The 21,741-nt window shown below is 36.2% G+C and overlaps 1 protein-coding gene across 1 annotated transcript; it reads right to left on the bottom strand.

Annotated features, from left to right (window-relative positions):
* Positions 1-12,726: 12,726 nt before the first annotated feature.
* Positions 12,727-21,703, bottom strand: LOC105425727 (cilia-and flagella-associated protein 96). The gene is given in 5 exon segments (XM_089080884.1): positions 12,727-13,605; positions 14,852-15,128; positions 15,625-15,830; positions 19,527-19,784; positions 19,787-21,703. Coding segments are annotated over 5 exon segments (1,299 nt in total). The 5' UTR covers positions 19,959-21,703; the 3' UTR covers positions 12,727-13,219.
* Between the last annotated feature and the right edge of the window lie 38 nt (positions 21,704-21,741).

Here is a 21,741-nt window from a genome sequence, read left to right as displayed (position 1 = left end):
TTTGTTTTTTATTCATTAACGTTATTCGTTCTCGTACACCGGTGTAACAATTCTATTTATGTGTCCCGTAGCTTCGTCCCTGTTTGAGCCGGGATTTGTCCCATTTTTCTTAGATAAACGAAGGAATTTGCGATGTCACTCCCGCAGCAAGAAAAAATTTGCTATCTGCGTAAATCTTCTGTCTTTTAGCCGATAAAAAATTCGCAGGTTGATCAGAGTTATTTAATATTGTTTTTTCTTCTTCTTTTTTTTTTTTTTTTTTTTCAATAAACTGACTGAAGTCGGATCGTATAATACAGTGACAATTACTAAAATAAATATTTACGCATGACGATGGCAGAGATTACGATTGCGTGATGAAAATATTTTCATTTCTTATAATGCGGTTGAATACATAAATGTATTTTGAGGTAGTGAATATTAATTGAATTCAACTTCATGTAGAATACATGAGGGTAATATTTCACGATTTCGCTTACCGTGCTTCTTAGAAGAAATGTATGTAATAAATGTAGAAAATGTTTTACTAATATGATAATTTCTGCATCTTTTATTTTCTTTATTATATCATTGTCGAGAAACAGGAATTAGCTTAGTTAAACGTTGTAATTAAACAAAATAAAGAATTTCCGATGCCTGCGACATTTGAACAAAAAGAAACTTGCGAGAAAACTTATGCTTACGCAATTATATTTCGTCGTCACGTCATTGCTTGCATCATAAAAAAATTATACTGTTAGTCGTGTTTCCTGAGAGGTGTTTGTAAAATCTTCTTCTTGGATTTTTATGAAGCATGGTAAGTTTACAGTGCAAACAAGCGGAAGATGCTGATGGAAGGGTATTAGTTAACATTTGAATAGGAAAATATGTCGCGATAAAATCAACCAATAAGTACGGCCATTATTGCATCAAGCGGATATCGCACTTTTACGATACGACTTATCGTAGTCCTCCTGTAAAAACTTTGTATATTTTCTTTTGTGCTTCTGCTTGAAGGCACGCACTCTCGCCGTGCGGAAATAGTTCTGACAATTGAGATGCAAAGGAAGAGAATACAGAATACTTTCTTCGTAGAAGTACCGAAGTAGCCAGCAAAGTTCTACTTAAGTTACAAAGACTGGGAAGTACATACTGTATATACTTTTATATATTGACAAACAAAATCTGTAACTATTTCAAAAAAGTAATAAATACACATGATAAATATTAATTAAAAAATGGAGAATTTTGAAAATATACTAACTTTACATGTATATTTTTGAAATTATCAAATTACTTGCATTATTATTGCCTCAGTCTCTCAATCATATTTAACCAATATTAACAGTTATGATATTGCAATTATGCTTTTAAATTTTTGAATATATTTGTCTATATGATTATTGATAATTATGAAATTTTATATAACAACGTATTATAATCTTATTATGTTAATGATGATATTCTTTATAATAAAAAATTAGAATGAAAAATTGAAATAGAATGAGAAAGAAGGAGAGGAAGGAAGACGAACAAAGACGAGAAGGGGGAGGAGAGAGAGAGAAAGAGAGAGAGTACCAATTTAATATCGTAATATTGTTAAATGATAAACGTAATTAAATAATGCAATTAATGTGTCATACTGATGCAATCAAACACATTATATTAATACATTATTAAGCGTTAATCTATTATAATATTCATAATTTTAATATTACATCAATAATTAATTGTTTAGATTGTTGACTCGATGATTCGATGAGTACAGATTAATAACACTCTCTCATTGGGAAAATTGAATTGTTAACGAATACCGTTCAATACATACTAGTAATGTTCTCACTTAGTTATACAGAAGAGTGCTTCATTTTAAATAATATGCTTACATAATTTGAAAATATAATAAGTTTTTTTGAAAAATGTCGTAAACAAAAATTATTTTATTTTTACTTAATTTTTGTTATTTCATACATATTGAAGTTAAATTAAAATTATTGAAAAAACAATATTTTTTAAAAATATTTTATATTTACATACATAACATTTTGGTTTATATAAAATGATATTGATTTATATAAAAATAGAAAAAAATTAAATATGGAAATAGACTATAAAGAATAAAAATATACCCTCTGTGTAATATTTATCTTAAAATCAGATTATTTCAGATATTTCAGATATTTCTTTAAATCTACTTTCAAGTTATCTAGATGTATTGTTGAAAATGGGACATTCTGTATATTTTCAGAAAAAGAACGTCGATAGACCGCACCCGTTCTGATTTCTGTTGCCATTGTCAGAATTTCTATCGTGCGGTAACCATACGGTCAATCACTGGCTTTGATTCAAGTGGTAAACGAACGCTCAAGAGTACAAGCTGAACTTGTTTAAAGGCAAAGATTTGCTTCAGTTAGCGAATGCAAGCAAGCAAAGCAAAATATGTTCGAAATTCTCAAGTTGTTAAAAAGGTAAACAATTACTAAAAATAATGTAAAATAATATTACACTTACCTGTTGTAAAACCTATTAATCTATAACATCGCAATTAATATAAAATGTTTAAAATATATATATATATATATATATATATATATGTATATATTGTGTTATGAATTTTGCTATAAAAAATAGTTGATTTAATTTCATAATTATCCACAATTATTTAAATAAAACGAACAGTATACATGAAAAATATTTTATTTAAAATCTTTTATTCAGATTTATGCAACTGAAAATTTTGTAAAATATTTAATAAAACTTTTTTATAATCAAAGCCTGAATTGACAATAAATTGGAATTAATTAAAAATCTACAAACAACATAATTTTGCCATATTTTTTTGATAAAAAAAATATTAAAAATAAAAATTAAAAGTAAAAAAAAAAAATAAAAATAAAAATGTACAAATAATTTGATTTTGTCATATTTTTTGATAAGAAAAATATGACAAACATTGAAAACGAAAACAAAATCAAATGAATACATCAAAGATTACGTTGAGTATTCGTCCATCGTAATATTCAGTTTAGGAAGATCTGTTTCTGTTAATAGTAAACGTTCATTTAATTGACCGCTGCCCAGAGAATCGGTTTCGAGTAGATAGTTGTCTGGCCGGATGAGTTCTATGAATGAACGGGATCGGGTCAGTTTTCGGGTGGTATCAGGACTACGGATATCGTAGGAACGATGATAGGTAAGCCAGCGTAATGCGTCGCCCCATTTAGACCCGGAAGTGTAATGAGGTAGGGAGTGTGAGGGGGAGAACGACAGCCCGATGGCGAATGAGAGGAGGATGGCTGGTGTCGGCCGTGCAACCGATTTGCCAGGGTGATAGTTTGAGTTTGAGCGAAGCACCGGTGTGTTCCTGCCGATGACCCTGCCGGGCAACTACGCGCCGCTCTACCTTGTGAACCCGACAAGGACCACTTATCTCCCGAGGCTAAATCCTAGACCAAGTTTGGTACCGTAGTCAGGATTGGCCTTCCACGACTACGAACTCGAAGCGAGTCAGCTACTCGCTATTAAGCCGTACTCCATCCACCCTTGCATCTTTGCAGATCACCATGACCCAGCCGCAAACCACGAACTAACTATCCTTCGTAATTGTTTCCATTCATCCTTTCGCATTATTTATTATCGGGCTTGTGATATTTGATTATATATATATATATTTTTCCCTTTTATAACATTACCACGCGAGTTAAGAATCATCTGAAGAAAAAGCGAGAAGGAAAACGACTGCAACGACATCTTCGAAGTTATTCCTTAAAATTTCAGGTGCGAATATAAAGAATTACTCTGTAAATAAAATTTTCTTTGCATATGACGTTTACTGAACAAGATTGCCGAGCTCCATTTGTCTTTTCAAGCAAAATGAAGGCTGGGACGGCCTACTAACACAGCAAACTGCGTCGGGCAATGCTGTGGCCGAGTACAAGCCATTAAACTGATCTTGCACCTCTGCATGTTGCAAAATCTCGTTTATCTACCGTTAACGTATACGTATCCAAAATTGGTTCGATTAATTTGACAAGAGCAAAATTGTTTCTTCGTCATGTTTTCTCGGAATAGAGCTTTTTCATCCTCTTTTTAACTTTAAATAAATGTAAAATAGAAAACATTTATCAATATTTATTTGATGGATATCAATTGGAATTATTAAACATTTATATCTTTTTTTAATTTCTTATAAAAATATATAATGGCTAAATTAAATTTAAAGTAATTCCAACCTTGCGAAAAATTTAGAAAAAATTATATTATTTTTTTAATTTTTTCAGACAGGATGTATCTTTCTAACAAAAGCATTTTACGTATTTTATTTGTGCGCGTATTTCTGAAATCGATAAATTATTCAATAAACGAAATATGGGCGAGTAAGATAAAATAATTCTCTACCTCGAGAGATAGAATTAAGCTCATATATATATATAGAATTCATATATAGAATTATTTTACAAAATAAATACCACATTGTTTACGTGGATTGTAAACTTTGATACTTGTAATTTATTATTCAATTATTGGCCCTTATCAGCAATATTTCTGAAAAATGTTCATATTTATCTGAAGATTAATATAATGAATAAGTTTGATTAAATGAATACTTTTATTTCGATAACATTATGCTATAAATATATTTTATAAATATATTTAATAGTACAAAACAAATTCTAATAAATGGATAACATAGAATAAAACGTGATATAACTATGATCCTTAATATAACATGAAGAAATATGAATATTTTATTTGCGAAAAGTATGTTTAATTATGGAAATTAAAATGAAGTTACTCGTATTAAGAGGTAAGTAAAGTCAGAACGGAAAATTTTATTACTGTTTATCCAGCATTTAATGACTTTGAAGGATTAATAGCATGGAATGCGTACTTTTCACAGAACAGCTACGAGAAAGTTTTAAATCGTTCACGTCTGCATCTTCACATAAATGCGATACGCAATTCAAAATAGAAGCGTTATATTGAAAACAGAGAGAATCATTAATATCCGTAATTCAATATATATTATTAACAGTACTCTACAAATACCAAAAATTCTTCAACATGCTTGAATGTGACAAAGTCAATTTCGTTTACTTTGAAATGTTACAATATCTTGTAATAAAAGGAATATTAATATTATTTTCTATGAAATTATGTTGATAATGAAACAATTAAAGAAAGGATTTTAAATATAAAAATTAAGTAAAACATCAACAAATGAGATTTGGTCGATTTACTCAAACATTTGTTCGAGTATACATTATCTTATAAAAAATGAAAAACGATAACTTTGGTGAATTAAAGAGTGTTAGTTCATTTCGCAAAGGAAGTCTTCTGCTGCAAGAAGATATTTCTTTTAAAAATTACGACATTACATATTTCACTGCAAAACTGTATAACCACGAGTAAAAAAAAAAATAAACGTTTCGTATTTTTCAACGGCGTACTTTCTCCACGCGCGAAGTTTTCACGCATGGAATAAGAAAACAAAATATTTTTGCCAATTCAGTACGTAACCGCAAAGCTATTTGTTTTGCTCTTTTTTTTTTAAGCCTAAAAAATAGTTTTGAATATATTTTCTAATACGTGGGACAATTGATTACTCGGCTGAAAAAGATACAGAAATTTTGATGAAAAAAAATTAATATTAATCTTAATAGCTGGTATCACCAAGATGGTTTTAATCGGCCACGCCAACGGATTCCATAAAATTAGACGGATTGCCATGGCTATCAAGCTTTTCGTTATCTTTATACATCTGCGCTTGGGCAATCAAGCATTCATAACTGCGTGCGATAAATGGATATATCGGCACACGTATCGTCATGCTTGGCTAAGCCGCATGGAGATATATCTGCGTGTATATTGAAACGTTCCATGCGGAACAAAGTACGGTAAACTTCGAATGACTGGATTTTAATTAAATTCATATCGATCGCATTTCAGATTCCAGTTTACACCTTGGTTATTTTTAATATCTCCACCGCTTCGATCCCTCCACCCTCCCCCCAGCTTTAACGAAATAAAAATTCTACTTGAGTTTTTGTAGTGGCATGTGTACACATGCGGCGGTGCATCGATGAATACGCATTTTCGTTATATACAATGAAATATGTCAATAGATGCATTTGCATACATCCCGCGTAAAACTACAAGCGTATTTCGGTGTTTGACTGACAATGTCTATCTGGAAAAATTGGTCGCAGATAGAAATATCACGAAAATGAAAGTATATGTATAAAATAATAGCGATGCACATTTATATCCCTTGACATTTGCATTCTGATGTTTGCGGCTACGCTAACATATCGCAACAATTTTCCGTAACGTATTGTAATTCATCAGAAACGACTTTTCCATTATGTCTGCGTTGGACGTTCGTAATTTGTTCGAATGATACTCGCGAATAGCGAATTATGGGCCGACGAGTGCCAACCACCATATGTGCCAGATTTAACGAGCAGGTCCGATTCCAAGGATTAGATATACAAGGCATACTGTATTGTATACCTCACGAGTATCTGGTGGCAGGATCGGCTGCAGGCTTAATACACCATTAGGTACGTGTAGCTAGAAATTCAAATCCTAACGTGATTCTATAATGCCGTCGACTTAGTAATTGCTCTGCCAAAAGTCAAAGCTCGCCAAATTTTGCCTTTAGATGTCATTGAAATGCAAAACCGATATAAGATTTTAATATTCATTAAAATTCACGGTGAATTTAATCACGAGAGTAATCCGTGAAATCGCGAAGGAAGGGGCAAAGATGCGCGTCTTCTCTATCGATAGAGCAACGATCTCGTTCAAGCTGCGAGATTTTTTTTTTTTTTATGTTGATCATCAGTAAATTACACCGAGCGTGACTGCGTGGCGAAACACGCGATGTAGGGGAGGATCCTGCTAAGTAATTAAAATCCGGATTTTTCTCACGGGAAATATAGAAGTATGCAGATAAGTGGATTACGGCGAAAATATGTTTAGTTTATTAATTTCCGCAGATATTATTCGATTCCTTCTATCTTGGATTCTTCATTAATTCATCGCTTAGCGACTGGGATAAACAGAAAATTGTGCAAGTCGCGAAATTTTGCACGAGTAGAGATTTTCCCGTAATATAGCTAAAAGTAGAATGTCACCTCTTGAGGTGAAATAATTATGAGAGATTGTATAAATTCCGTAGATTAATGTAGATTCTTTGGTTCGTCATCGCTATGTATAATAAAGCGATGTTCATCTGCGGTGCTTTAAGATTGATAATGTTACTTTGTCATCGTCAAACCGCCGATTAAGAAGATAGGAGACGCGAATGGGCGGACAAGTGGAGCAAATCTACGATTCGTTTAAGCCGGAAAAAGTCTTTTAGACAATTGAATTCATTGTCAAGGCGAGAGAGAAAGGGGAACATCTCCGCTAGAAAAAATATGCAGAAAAGTTTTTGTCATCGTTGATACTAGCAATTAGATAATGGTAATTAAAGTTGCGCCGTTCACAACGAAGCACAATTTACAATTGCGATAAGATGAACAATATTACGCGTTCGAGGAAGCGTTTGAACGATAAAGAAAATTTATTCTTTAATATTAAAATTTTGTTTATAATCTTATTTAACGTTAATGTTAGGTTTAAATAGCGCTACAGTTAGAAACTCTCAAGAACAATTCTACTACATACTACTTTTAGGAATGAGAAGAACTAACGTGCGGAAAATCCACAGCTCGTTTAAGCTCGAACGATACCGGAAACTTAATTTCATTCGTTCAACTCGAAGGGAATTCAAGAGAGCAGAGTCGAAATTCTGGGAAAGCTCTGAAAGCTTACGACATTCGTACGATTGGCGGAACATTTTTGCGTGACAGCCCATAGCAGTAATTACTTTTCGTCCATGTGACTCGTCTGTGTTGCCCCTCCACTGCAATATATGTTGCTTGATCGATAACGTGTTTGCTAAATTTTTCGTTCTATTTTTTGTGACCTAAAATCACACACACACACACACACACACACACACACACACACACACACACATATCCTCTGCCTCACAATACGCAGTTTGATTCTAAAGTAAAACAATTAAAAAACGTTTAAACAGACGTATCTGTCCTACGTAAGTAAAATTCCTTGTTATTTCTCAACGTAATTGCGAATTTAATCTTTCGGAGGAAAACATCACACGAACAATGCGGCAATCGGGAACAAATTATTCTGCAGGATCACTTTCTCCGTTGCAATTGTGCGCGAGATTGTAGACAAAGAAAATATATAAATGGAAAATGATATCTTATTACTTTATGCAGTTTAATAGCGTCTTCTATCTCCCATAAAAGACGACAGTCAGGAAATATAATACGCAATCATTCCGTCCAATCATACTATTTCCAGGCGCTTAATTCTTCAATAGACAGAAGACATCAAATTACTTTCTTTTATACAACGATTTTTCTTGTCGCATACTGAGAATCAAAAATTTCTCGAAAATTGAAAAGCATACCGTAATTACCAACTTTGATTTCCAATATTACAAAAAAATTGACAAGCTTTTTTATCCGATAGTTCATATGTAACGTGTGAATAATCAAATGAAAAATAGTTATTTCATATCTTTGTAGAATTTTCAAAAATATTCATATTCTTTATATAGATTTAGTGTAAAAAAAAAAAAGTTAAATTATGACAAAAAAATATTTCATTGCGAAATTTAACGCATCAAAAGAATAGAGACATATGGTGTAACGTCGAATAAAACTCAAATGCAATATTTCCGCATATAGATAGCCATTCCCTTGACAAGGCATCGTGTCACACGTCCAGCTCCAGTTTAACTCGTTTTTGAATTCAAATCCGACTGTGACAGTGATTCGTTCGTCGATAGAGCAGAAAGGCTGCGCAATAACGTTATCGAGAAATTAATGTATTAATTCACAGTTCTCGTCGATAAAGAAACGAAAGATTAAAGGTATATAAAGAGTGACGTAGCACACATGACATATATGAACGCGCGCGCGCGCGCGCGCGCGCGCGTGTGTGTGTGTGTGTGTGTGTGTGTGTGTGTGTGTGGATCTGCACGCGTATGTATGCGTGTAATAAACTTTTTCATACTTTTGTAGGGCGTCGTTGTATCGAGGGAGAGAGGCTTTGCTATCTAACCCATTTTGGCCCGTTCTGTGACCGCGTGAAAACGCGCTCCAATTTCAGTAACGACGATTTACGGCTGACGTGCCCACCGTGACTATCGTCGAAATTTCGAGCAGGCTCTCTCTCGCGAACTTCCTAATCGCGCATCGCGACGGGTCGAACGTTTATGCGGGGGAGATCGATGAATTCACACTTTGTTTTGTAGCGCGGGAATAAGACAGCTGCCTAAACTTTCTTCATAAATCTGCGATGTGCCGATGCGGAGAATTCAGAACGAATGATAGACGCGTTCGTAATAGGGACGATCGCAATCAGTACCAAGACGTAATTACGCAACGTGTTCGTTACGTATTCTTTGTACATTTCCACGAGATAACTATCTCGTGATAATAAACTTGGCGAGGAAAGCGGAAGCGAGGCACAGGTGCTAAAGACGTGTCTCCGCGACACGTTGTGCGATAAAAAGCGCCGAACCGTATCGGTCTCACAGGTCGATCGTTCGTCGAACGGTGGTATCCGCTTTCAATAGGTCCTATCAAACGCGCGATAAAAGCCTCTCCTCCTCCTCCAGGCTTTTGACTTCGAAAAGACACGACACCGATTCGGCGATACCGCTCATGGATCTACGGGGGTGGATCAGAAGTTCGAAAGTGCAGCAAGGCGATATTGTATAAACGGATGAAGAAGAGGAAGATAGAGAGAAAGAGAGAGAGAGAGAGAGAGAGAGAGAGAGAGAGAGAGAGAGAGGAAGGGGTGGAGGGGAGGGAGAGGCTCTAATGTTCTCAAGATCAACGCGCGCCGGAGGAATATGTATTCGATATTCTTTAGACCCACCCTGCGATTCCCCATTCAACCTATTCTTACAATGTGTATGCTGGATTTAGCTGTGTGGAGATAGATATTCCTAACATTCGTTGAAACGGCCGGCTTTACGGCAGCTTTCGCGCTGAAAGCTCGCTCGCATATGGCCGTGCCTTCCACCTTGCCTCCATTCCTAAAGCTTCCCATCTCCTCGGCATCCTCGTTCTCCGGCTTGCCCAAACATTCGTGCGCAGGTATGCGCTCTATCTCCTTCATTCCGCGCGTGATCGCTTATCGCTCCTTCTCCGTCTCTTTACCGAGCCGGCAAAACCAAACCATTCCGACGACCAACTGTCGACCCTTCTTCGTCCTCTCTTCCTGTCCCTCGTTCTGTCCCTCGTTCTTCTTCCATCGCCTTCTTCATTCTTCAAATAGAATCGTCATCGAGCTTTTTTTCCTTCACGCGATATTTTGCACCTCTTTTTTTCCCTTTTTTTTTGCAGTTTATTGCTTCCGCGTCTCTTGGCATCGTGCCACTTCATCTAGCCATACCAATCAACAAATAAGAAATAATAAGAATGAAATAAGAGTCGGGCTGTCATAAAAGAATGAAAAAAAAAAATAATACAGACGTCTCACGATACTGTTTGATTATAAGAATGAAATATCGATCGGCAGGATACGGCAATCCCTTGCTTCTACGATCATTTGCAAATTGATCCCTTGCGGATCCATTTATTTGTATTAGCATATTGCCATGACGATGAAATTTCCATATGCAGTACCTTTTAAATGTACCCATAGCGAAATTTATAATTCTGCATATTTCATATTAGTGTGAGGATTCAGTGACCGTTTTTTAACAAGGGTATAGTCGACGCTGCGGTTTAAGATACGAATATCTATTGTATGGTCGCCACTCTTTAATTATCGGACATCGAAGCATTGAAATTATATGAGGATAAATCATGGAAGCGGCTACGGGCCACGTTATTTATGGTGCATTCGATCTCACGATATATAATTTCTCCGAGTTTATGTATGTACGCATGTACGGATATATGTGATTCCCATGTAGAATTCTATGTAGAAATAAGAATCACGATGTGCGAATTTTGCCGCGACTTTTCTCTGTACTAAATCAAATCACGTTTCCCGTTTTTCCTCAGCGGACACCGAGATAAAGATGTCTACCGGCTTCGTGCGCGGAAAGAAGAATATCCTTTTAATCTCGTTGAAACCTTTAATGACGAGACCTTATACATAATCGAACAATGGTGATATAATTATCCGCTGTTCTGATAACAATCAAGCGTAGCCCGGGAAACATTGATACGTGCATTTTGGTGCAATCTGCTAATTAAAGGCAGTTGTTAATTAAAAAGCGTGTGGACACTTCGCAAATATCCCGCAATCATTTTCAGAGAAAATAATTTTCTGTCATGAGAAAGTAATGAGCAAAACGACAGAAAACGAATGCTTTCTAATTCTAACAGATAACGCACATATTAACATAATTAATATCTATTAACTCGCTATCGATGAAAAATACCGTATCAAGATATTCAATACGCGACGTAATGTATTATCAGTTAATTCCACTGATTATTTTTTTATTATATCTGCATATCTGCTGTTTCGGTTAGATTCTTTACGTTTTCTCACATTTATCCCGCATGTCCTGCCTGATTCAGCTATTGCCTCTCGTTTCCCGACACTTCTTTCGCTTTTTCGCAAACGCGCACGTGCGGATACATACGATGTATATATATATATATATATATATATATATATATATATATATTATATATACTGTGTGTGTGTGTGTGTGTGTGTGTGTTTGTGTGTGTGTGTGTACATATCGATGTATATATCGCGTGGAGCAGTCGTACGACTGCTTCGAGTCGAGTCTTGTACGATGCTCCTACGTTTCTACGTAGAGCAGTGAGTATTGGAGAGGCATCGCAATGCCTGGAATGTTTAATACCGGCGCAACGACACGGCACGGAGAAATGGTCGGCTTCAACCACGGAATAAATCTCGTGGAATCATACCCACCCGCTGCCATTTCTTGTCTGCCACGTGCTCCACGAGAAATTTTTCAGAGGCGGAAACGCTTATTGCATTTCTATACGTAGCGCGCCTTGACGTGGCGGCGCGCGAGACTTCACGCAAACCGGTTTAAGATACTAAGTTCATTTGCCAGAAAAATTTACCATCCGTCTTGTTTTCCGTAGCGGAAATACCGTAAGCCGTAATCGAAAAGCCCGACGTATTATTTTTATACAAAACGACAAACTTACCAAATACGCCACACACGACGATCCTTTTTGTATGGAAAAGCATTCTTTGCGTTTCTGACAACTTGTGAAAAAATATATATACTTGTCGCAATATAAAATAAATAATATATTCCTTTAATGTATAATATTGAACACTTGGCCAAGTTTTTATTAATTTATATTAGCTTCAAAAAAAGGTTTTAAAAATTAAGCTTTAATAAATTTAAAAAAAATATTTGTTTATCTACGATAAAAGCATACATATATTCCCGCCCATAGTTAAATACAAGATGCCGTTTTTGTTCTTTCAAACTTTTTTACGAGTGATTTTGTCGTGTTGAATGCGTGGTGTTTATTGGAGACGTTTAATCCCGATTGCCGAGAGTGGACTCGGACGACAATGGCGATAGAACATATTCGTTAGAATTTCATTAGAGTCGTAAGATCGAACGTGTCCCGAACTGATTCCCTTTCAAAGGGCTCGATTGCTGCCTGAATGCTGTTTTAACCGTACTTGGCCACCAGCCATTGCTGAAAAGCGATTTGTCGGCCCAACATGTCGCAACAACGGAAGCGCGATAGCAGAAGGCGATGTTCCGCTAGTACGCGAAATCGCATGCATTGCGGACGCGATGAAACAGAAATGCATTCAATGTCTTCCGGAAGTTCTACGGGACGGATTCTACGGCGAATTTAATTTGGCAACTGGGAATTTTCAAAGCGGATCTACCATACAAATTTACACAGATATCAATACAACAATATCGTTTGTAATTGTCTCGATTCGTTAGATGTTGTTTTTTTCTAATTCTTGATATGTTCATAAGTGATGTATTTTCACAGTATTTCACGTTGAGCACCACGAACGTGTATAAAATATCGTGAATAAAAGGGACAAAGGGAGAAACATCTAATTATTTTTAATTAATTTCAGTATGATAATTATGTGAAGGAAATTTTTCTCTAATAGCGAAAAAGGAAAGGTTGGAGAGAGTTTAATTTCTGTACAATTAAAATTTTACTCAATGTACGGGATATACCCGCTCTCGATACTCCGAATAATTACGGGCGTTGCACGATATTTGTGTTATCTGCGCGATAATACTGTTCGTATATTTTGAACGTAGAAATGGTCCGCCGCTTATAAACTTGGGCTCGGCAGCGGCTTTACTCTTAGCCTTAACATAAGGATCGCCGGTGTACTCTGGAAACTTGCTGAAGCAACCAGCGTGACTTCCGCCAGGTTTCTTGGGGAAAGGGATGTAGAATCGCGCCGCACCGAGTGTCTTCCTCGCAATCTCGACCGGACGGACGTAAGTGGGCCCTGGTTCCTCATCCTCGTAAGGATTGGGGGGGAAATAATCCAACGGCGCACTAGTCGTCAGGAATCGGCCTTCAGACACCACTTCTGTTCCACCAAAGTGTTGGTTTACATTTAGAATATAAATTTAACGAGAGGGAAACTGTAATCGACGACGATTAGCGGAACGAATCCCTTTACTAAAGCTACGAAATTGACGGGAAAGAAGAATTTCATATACATTTATTATTTCGATACGTTTATTAAAAAGTCCTCTGTAATAATCTTCGTATTTAAATTAAAAGAAATTTTCCACCGTTTACGGAGAATCTACAAAAAGCTTTTAACGCGAGGGGCTTTTAAGTAATTCTCTGTATAAGAAGAATTTCAAATATTTATAATAGTAATTGAGATTTTATTTAATTGCTATCATAAGTTTTTACCGAAGATATTTTACATAAAAATTAGAAATATTTCTCTCAAAAGCGTCAGACAATTCCTTTTTTTTATGATTAAACCATAATTAATTATGTGTTGTTATATCAAATGAAGGAAGTGTTTTGAAAGAAAACAATTTACATCTGTGTTTCATACTCTCATTATCATTTTTTCGCATTATAATGAGTTCTTCTGAGTACGTTATATACATGAGATAATTGAAAAATAACAACAAAATAATTTGAAATTTTATAAAATTATTAAATTAATTAAAATTTTATTGAGATTGTAAAAAAATAAAGAAAAATTTCATATTGTTATTAATATATATTATTTCGTTATCATTATCAATATATAAATTATCCAAAAATAATTGTTACTCACTTATATAGATATTATTTACAAAATTAGATATATAATTATTTTTAAAAAAGTCACAAAGTAGTCACAACATAGAAAACGTATAAATAACAAAAAACAACATACAAGAAAATTTTTACAACGAAAACATGATATATGCACGATAGGCCTTACCAATTTTCTCGTCGTACACGATCTACAGAGTATTTCGTAACAGAAGAATTATAGATTTCAAAGTATTTTATAATACACGTAATAAAATAAGAAAAGGGAGAAAGAAACTTATCCGACAACAGCGCGAATATACGTGACTCCCGGTCTAATCATATTCAGCTCAATATCGAAATAAACTCGTTCTAACATAAATCTCTATCAGTTGCGAACGGGTAGTAGTTTCACTCTGTTTCAGATAAAGTAAAAAAAAAAAAAGAACATGATGCGATCTTAAAGGCATCCATTCCCAACGTATGTCGCTCATTAAAAATTATACATTCGAGTTTATCGAGAGTCGTCTGAGGAAACGGAGATTGAATCGGTATAACGGAAACGCATTTACTTTTGCCAACTACTCTTCCGATGCGATCGTAAGGCTCGTGAGAGTATGACGGATAAGGACTCAGGCCAATATCAGCGTATCCTGGGCCACCGAGCGGATTGGGCTTGATCTTCATGTTAGGTGGAGCTGGCGCCTTTTTTCTCACTTCCACCTTGAATTGCGGACTAAAGTAAGAAGATTTAGCAAAGCATCCGTACCAGTCTCCAGGCGTCGAGTGCTTCTTCGACGGAGATGTCGGTACCATAGGACCACCAATCTTCCTCTTTTCATCCTTTATCTGAAAACATTTACATACTTGTAAAACATATCAAAGTTACAAAGATTTATCTCTTTCCTTCGTTTTCGTCAAAGTAAAAAATTTAAACGAGCAAATTAGATTAATACTAATAACATGATGTAATATAATGATAATATTGACATAATATAATGATAATATTAGATTATAGAGACTATATAAAAATAGAATTAAAAATTTTTCAAATGACAAAATTTTGATAATGTGTTGTTCAATCAAGTGTAAATGATTAACTAGATAGTTTCAGCTAGATCAGCGCGTTGTAACCGTGCATATAAAAAAAAATTATAATTAAACTTTATTAAACGGTACTTTCTAAGGAAGGGTATAAATTTCTCTGACAGAGGTTTAATTAAAGTTTAAATCTTAATCGATAAAGCAACAGACCTTGCACACAAGTGCTCTTAGTTTCTTGAAATTTTATTTTTGAGAGTTCAAATTGATATTTTTTTAGTAGTTTCTCTTATGAATATATTACCCGTTGTTTTGCCTCTTCCCGCCATAGTTCCGTAAGTGCCTCGCCTTCAAAAATACGCTCATATTTCTTGTCGAATAATTCAATAGAAGGTCCAGCAAGAATCTGGCGTCTTTTGGAGATATCCTCGCGAAATTTTACCTTAGGCGCTTGATAAACATCAAAGGGGCCCGGTGATGGATCGCTGAAGAAACCTAAAAAGGCTTTATCTCGTGAAAATCCTCGAAACAAACGTAGGCAATTTTATCGGTTGATTTTATATGCATTACCCACTCGTTCGAGATCAATTTTCCCAAAGTGGTGACCAACAAGCGCAACATTTATCGCACGTTTTCTACTCATATTTCATCTTTTATAACAGCTGTATTTCTTCCGCTTTGTTTTCCTCTCGAAAAAAAGGTAACCTAAAACTTTAAAGTGTCATACTAAAAATACTCTTATACAAAACATGCCCGATCTTCATTTATCAAGAAAGAGATCGGAATTTACTAATAAAAAAACATAACGCAATTTAATATACATCTGCAATTTAATATACATCTTCCAGAAACGCATTAAATATAATAGCGATTAAATATGTAACTTCGGTTAAATACAATAGTAAGTTAAATATATGTGTCATGAGAATCACATTGTGGCTTCTTGAGCGCTAAGAGTGAACTTATGAGTAATTGACCCGGTTACCGCGTCAGTAATGAGACGTTGTTAATGAGTTGACGTTGGTACTAGCGAATATCTACGGTATTCTCATTGCGGTAACAGTAGAAACATTTCATTACCAACTGTTTGGAGAGACTGAGTGCCGAAGAAGTTGTACATTCTCGAGAACAGCGATTGTAATTGTACGTGTATGTGTATGTATATATAAACTGGTCCCCTTAATGACGGAATAGAAAGATCGTTGGAAACGATGTCCTCGATAAAGGCGCGAGTAAAACGAAATAATTGATATTTACGGCGACGGCGGTCGATTCGAAATCGCGATCGCTCGATAATTTCCAGTTCATATCGAACTCGCTTCAGCAGCATTTTTCTTATTTCGCATGATTTGGCCCGATCAAATATTTGTCATCCGCTTGAGAATTGTCGTCGCGCAAGGATCGAGCTCGTTTCTTGTATCCGTGGCCGTCAACCTGGCAATTTTCGCAAACTCTATCTAATATCTAAGACACTTCCGCGGGATTCACGGTACAGTTCGCGAAGCGGGACGACAACGGCCGCGATAATAACTAAACTTTCGATTGCCAAGGCGTGCCATTAAGATAAGACTTCGAGGCAGCTAGAGGGGGTGGGGAGGGGGATGAGTAGTTCGCCCGTCTCCGAACGGGAGTAGTTGCGGGATCCGTAAGGAATCGTACCCTCCAGTCGAGGCTGCGGGAAAGCGGTAAAACGGGAGGCGAGAAGGGCCGACGGAAAGAAATCGACGGCTGGAATAACGGAGGGGAGGTCGAACAGAATGGAAAAGGAACGTGGATAAAGACAGGGGGGAGGAAGGAAAGCGGGGATGAACGAGATAGAGGCGAAAGTGGTGGGAAGGTCGATGGAGATGTCGGAGCGGTGGAAATGGAAAAATGTTGATATACATCGGCGGCGCGATAAGGCGGGTAGATCGATTAAGATTAAACGTCTGGTCGCCAAGTTTAAGACAAGTTACATTGGAAACTCGGGGGAATCGCCTTCCGTAGAATTGAAATCAAGAACGTGACCGTTTAATTTGCAAATGGAAGGAGAACGATTGGCTCGCTCAGCTCGATTCAACTCGCCTCGACTCGCTGCGTCTCTGACACCATGAGGAAATCATGATAATGCTTTGTCCCTTGATTACCGCATATTCCTCGGTGCAGCGTTCGGACGATAACGCATGCAAGATTCTCGCAAAAATTCACGTTGAAATGCTCTAGGATAAATTAATAAAAATTTAATTGGCAATTTTCATTCCTGACAATAAATGTCATAACAATACAAGATGTAGAGAAAAGTTGCCAGATATGTATCACTTATGTTATTTTTTATTGTATTTCCTATTTAGTATTGATTTATGCAAATAAATGCTAGAAATTATATACTTGATGTTTCAAATCTATTATTATATATTTAAAGTTTCAACAAATTAATAAGTCTTTTTGTAATATGCTGAAAAGGCTTACAAGTTTCCTGAAATCATATCCCCTTTAAAAATATTGAACTTATGAATGAAAATATAATTAAAAAGGAATTAATTAATATTTATTTTAATATTTTATTAGAAACAGAATTAAATATTCAATAATTAATAAATAACAATAATAAAAAGATAAAAATTTTAAAATAAAATTAGCTTGAATTTATTACAATTAACATATTTTTATTTATATTCAGTATTAATTTTACTATTATATCATTTCTTATAACGAAATCTTTTGATGATATATTTTTTTAAGAATCTCAATAAATTTCATAAAAATCTTTATAATCTTTATAATTGCAAATATGTACATATAATGAATATAAATTATTAATATGAATATAAATTATTTTAAAATAAAAATTTTTTATGAAAATATATAAATTCAGAATAAAATTGCATAATTACATTATTATCAGCTATAAATTAATATTATCTATATTTTATTCTTTAAAATACTGTTACACAAAACAAAGTATAGTTTATTAAATTTTTATTTATATTATTTATTTCTCTTTTATTTCATGTTTTTGATATAATGAGATACGATTTAAGTGCTTAATCAAGTCTCTTCTAAAAATCATTGCTATACAAAATCTTGTCTCGCAAATCAAAATTTGACAGAAGTTTACATGTTCAAATAATTTAAATATCTGGAACACATAGATGCCACTTCTATTTAATGTCATGATATTTTGCATTTTGTTGTCTTTTTTTAAATTCCTTTGGAAATCATAGACATTTCGCTTATTGCCTTACCGTCTATACGACGGGAATCGAAATTGGAAAATGGTGAACGATATCGATTATTTCAAAAAAGCTCGGTGTCATCTTGGTTCAATCTCATTAGCAAGAGAAGTTTATACTGGAAAATATCCATCGCGATTATACTTGAATCACGATATATTCAGGAGAATTACAAAAAAAAGATCAAGAAAATGGAACTATATTACCGTTCTTAGTGAAAGGCAATCCAAGAGAAATGTTTTCAGAAATTCCATCCGATTTCACCGAATTCCAATTCAATTATTTTAATCCCGCTATACCACCCCAAGTGGGCTTGCCGAGAAAACAAGACGTCAATAGCGGTAGCAATAATGGCATAATCGTAAACATGAGATGTACAAACGAGTTATCTATATTCTACAAGCGGCACGTGTCCCTGGCACGGACCCGACGGTTTAATAGGGGTCTCACAGAATTGCGGAATTATCGATACCGCGGTAACATTGCGGTGCCGCCATCCATTAATTCAACGTTAGCCTAAGGGGGTTTAAATAATTAATCGAGGGACCCGCCCGTCGCGATTAAACGCTACAATTAAGCTAAAGGTTCGCCAGACGTTCTTGCCGGCAACCGCATCGCCTTTCTGTATTCTCATTTCTGTAAGATAGATACGATTTAGCTTGCAACGATATCCCACAACCTCCGCGATTACGGATACAAATGGGTATCTTCTCTATCGATAAACCTCTATCGATGCCGCGATCCATCGATTTGTATCGAGAATATACACACGAGTTTCATAAGCGTGCGGAACAGACATCAACAAAATTTTCACATACGAGTGCGCATTCATATCCCATCTTTTTCATTATTACGTCACTACTAATGCGCGCCGCGCACGCTCGCGATTTCCTTTATGAAATAATTAATTCGGTTTTATAGAAAAAAAAAAAAAAAAAAAAAAAAACTGAGCCGCGTTATTATCTTAAATTAAATCAATGGTGTGTTGGCCTGCGTATGCTCCCCCCTGCTTGGGCTATCCCACTCGCCGTGGTCAAAGAGCCAAACTGTTTATACTGACTGAGTGTCGCGATTGTTGGCAAATTGGCGGTGGACGGATCTGTCGACGATGGCCGGGGTTTGATGAAGTAATGGACATTCTCTGTCGGCGTGTTGACCTGGCCGAGCCACATACATTGTAATGGTACGTACACAAAGCCGACAGGCAGCGTAGTGACTGCCAATACGCATTTAGCTTTGTACGTAAGCCCCGTATGTACATACACCGCGTATCTGTACACGATGCGTACTGACGTAACGTAAGCCACGAACCGTTCTTGCCTCGGTCATCCGCCCTTCGCCACATCGAATCCCCCTCCTGCCAATGGTTTTCTGACATGGCTTTTTGGCTCTGTTTGAATATTTTCGCGAATATCCCCGCGGACATTCTTCCTGATGGAACATATTATTCCCTTTAAGCGCACAAAAGCGCGCGAGCGGGGAATATTAATTCGTTACTGCCTCTCCGTTGCGGCGCGATGTACCCAGCGGCCAGGAACAATCGTAGCCCAAAATGTTCGGACGACGTGATTTTTATGGGCGTAACCGTATAGCGTGCCGTCACTGTCCTTTCCTTTTTTTTTTTTTTCTTTTTTCGTTGCGAGCATCCGCAACTTGACTGCGTCGAGATGATGCATAGCTCACCGACGGTATGCGCCAGAAGATTCCACGTGTCGCGCATCCACTACGTGCCGCCGCAGTAGTACGAAATTATGACAAAGGGTTTATGTCTTTCTCTGCTCTGCCACCTCGCAAAAAAGAGAAACGCTGCTCATGCGAGCGGTAGGACAATGGAAGCACGGGGAACTGTGCAACAGCACAGTCGAGAGCTATTCCGAAATAAAGCGGTTTGTTTCACCGACGCTGTTTTAGGAATACCTGCGTCGCGGCATACTGTGATATTTCCCTTAATCAAGGGTAACGTGCGCCACAAACGTTGATAAAGGAGAAGCGTGTTTAACGCATTTCCCAATTGTGATTATTTTGCGTGTAATTACCCTCCTATTTTTTCGCAAAAAGATCATGAATTTTAACGGACTTTAGCGCATCGCTCTTTCGACGAATTTTAAAGTGTTTCTCTCTCTCTCTCTCTCTCTCTCTCTCTCTCTCTCTCTCTCTCTCTCTCTCTCTCTCTCTCTCTCTTTCTCGACGATAATTTGTTAGGAAATTTTTGATACTGGGTGTTGCTTATATTCCATAATAATATATCTCGCGAAAAAAAAAAAGGACGAAAAAAGATTCGTTGCGACAGTTACGTGGAAAAAAAATTATGGACAACAAAATAACTTGCCTATTCGAAACACACTCATGCGCGATGTTACGCCCACGTCGTTTACGTCAACAACGGTGAGAATATACTTTACATCTGTCCGCACTTTGTATCTCTTTCTCTCTCGCTCTCCCTCTCTCCCACCCTTTCTCTCTCTTTCTCTTTTCCTTTCTCTCATTCACACTGCAAACGTCAGTGCCAACATTCTGATTTAGTATTTTTCCAGGACAGTGTATTGCTGAAAAGGGAGCTTTTAAAAATCACGACGCTTAACGCACCCGGTCTGCCGGAGTATGGCAATGGGAAAGGATGGAGGGAGTGTTCTTTTTTCTGCCAGCTCTCGCGCTTCGTTTTTTTTTTTCAATTTTTTGTACGGCACTCGGTACTCCAGCGAAGCCTCTTCCGGCGGCTTTTATCGTAGCCCGACTCGTCCAGCGAGTTTATCATTGTGTCGCTTCCCCGGACCGCCATGAAAGCTTCGAATAAGTCTTCTCGACCACCACGTCGAAGGGAATAATTCGTTGCGCGAATTTTCAAGATATGAGGAAATAGAAAACATTATGAACGTAAAAACAAATATCGATTACCGGCGATTCAGGTTGACTTCCGACGTTACTCCATTTTCATCATCGTACTAGCAACAATCAAAAAGATTATCTCAGTCCATCGTCGAATAGTTTCTCCTTTCGATGAATAAAGCGGCTATAAAAAATATAATAGACTCTAATTAATAGGATATCTCTTCGTAATGAATGCTAAGTAATGCTTTCCCGATGGTTTCTTTTTTCTTTCTCAAACTCGAGTCCTCGGATATAATTGAAATTAATGAAAGTTCATCAAATCTTTCACAAGTGAAGTTAATATATACGAGAGAAAGGACTCGAGGCAATTAGCTATTCAA

The sequence above is a fragment of the Pogonomyrmex barbatus genome, unplaced genomic scaffold, assembly GCF_055798465.1.
Source record: "Pogonomyrmex barbatus isolate J1 unplaced genomic scaffold, ASM5579846v1 scaffold4, whole genome shotgun sequence".
Classification (NCBI taxonomy): Eukaryota; Metazoa; Arthropoda; class Insecta; order Hymenoptera; family Formicidae; genus Pogonomyrmex; species Pogonomyrmex barbatus.
The sequence above is the reverse complement of the archived record's forward strand: the minus strand, read 5'-3'. Positions and strand labels throughout refer to the sequence as shown.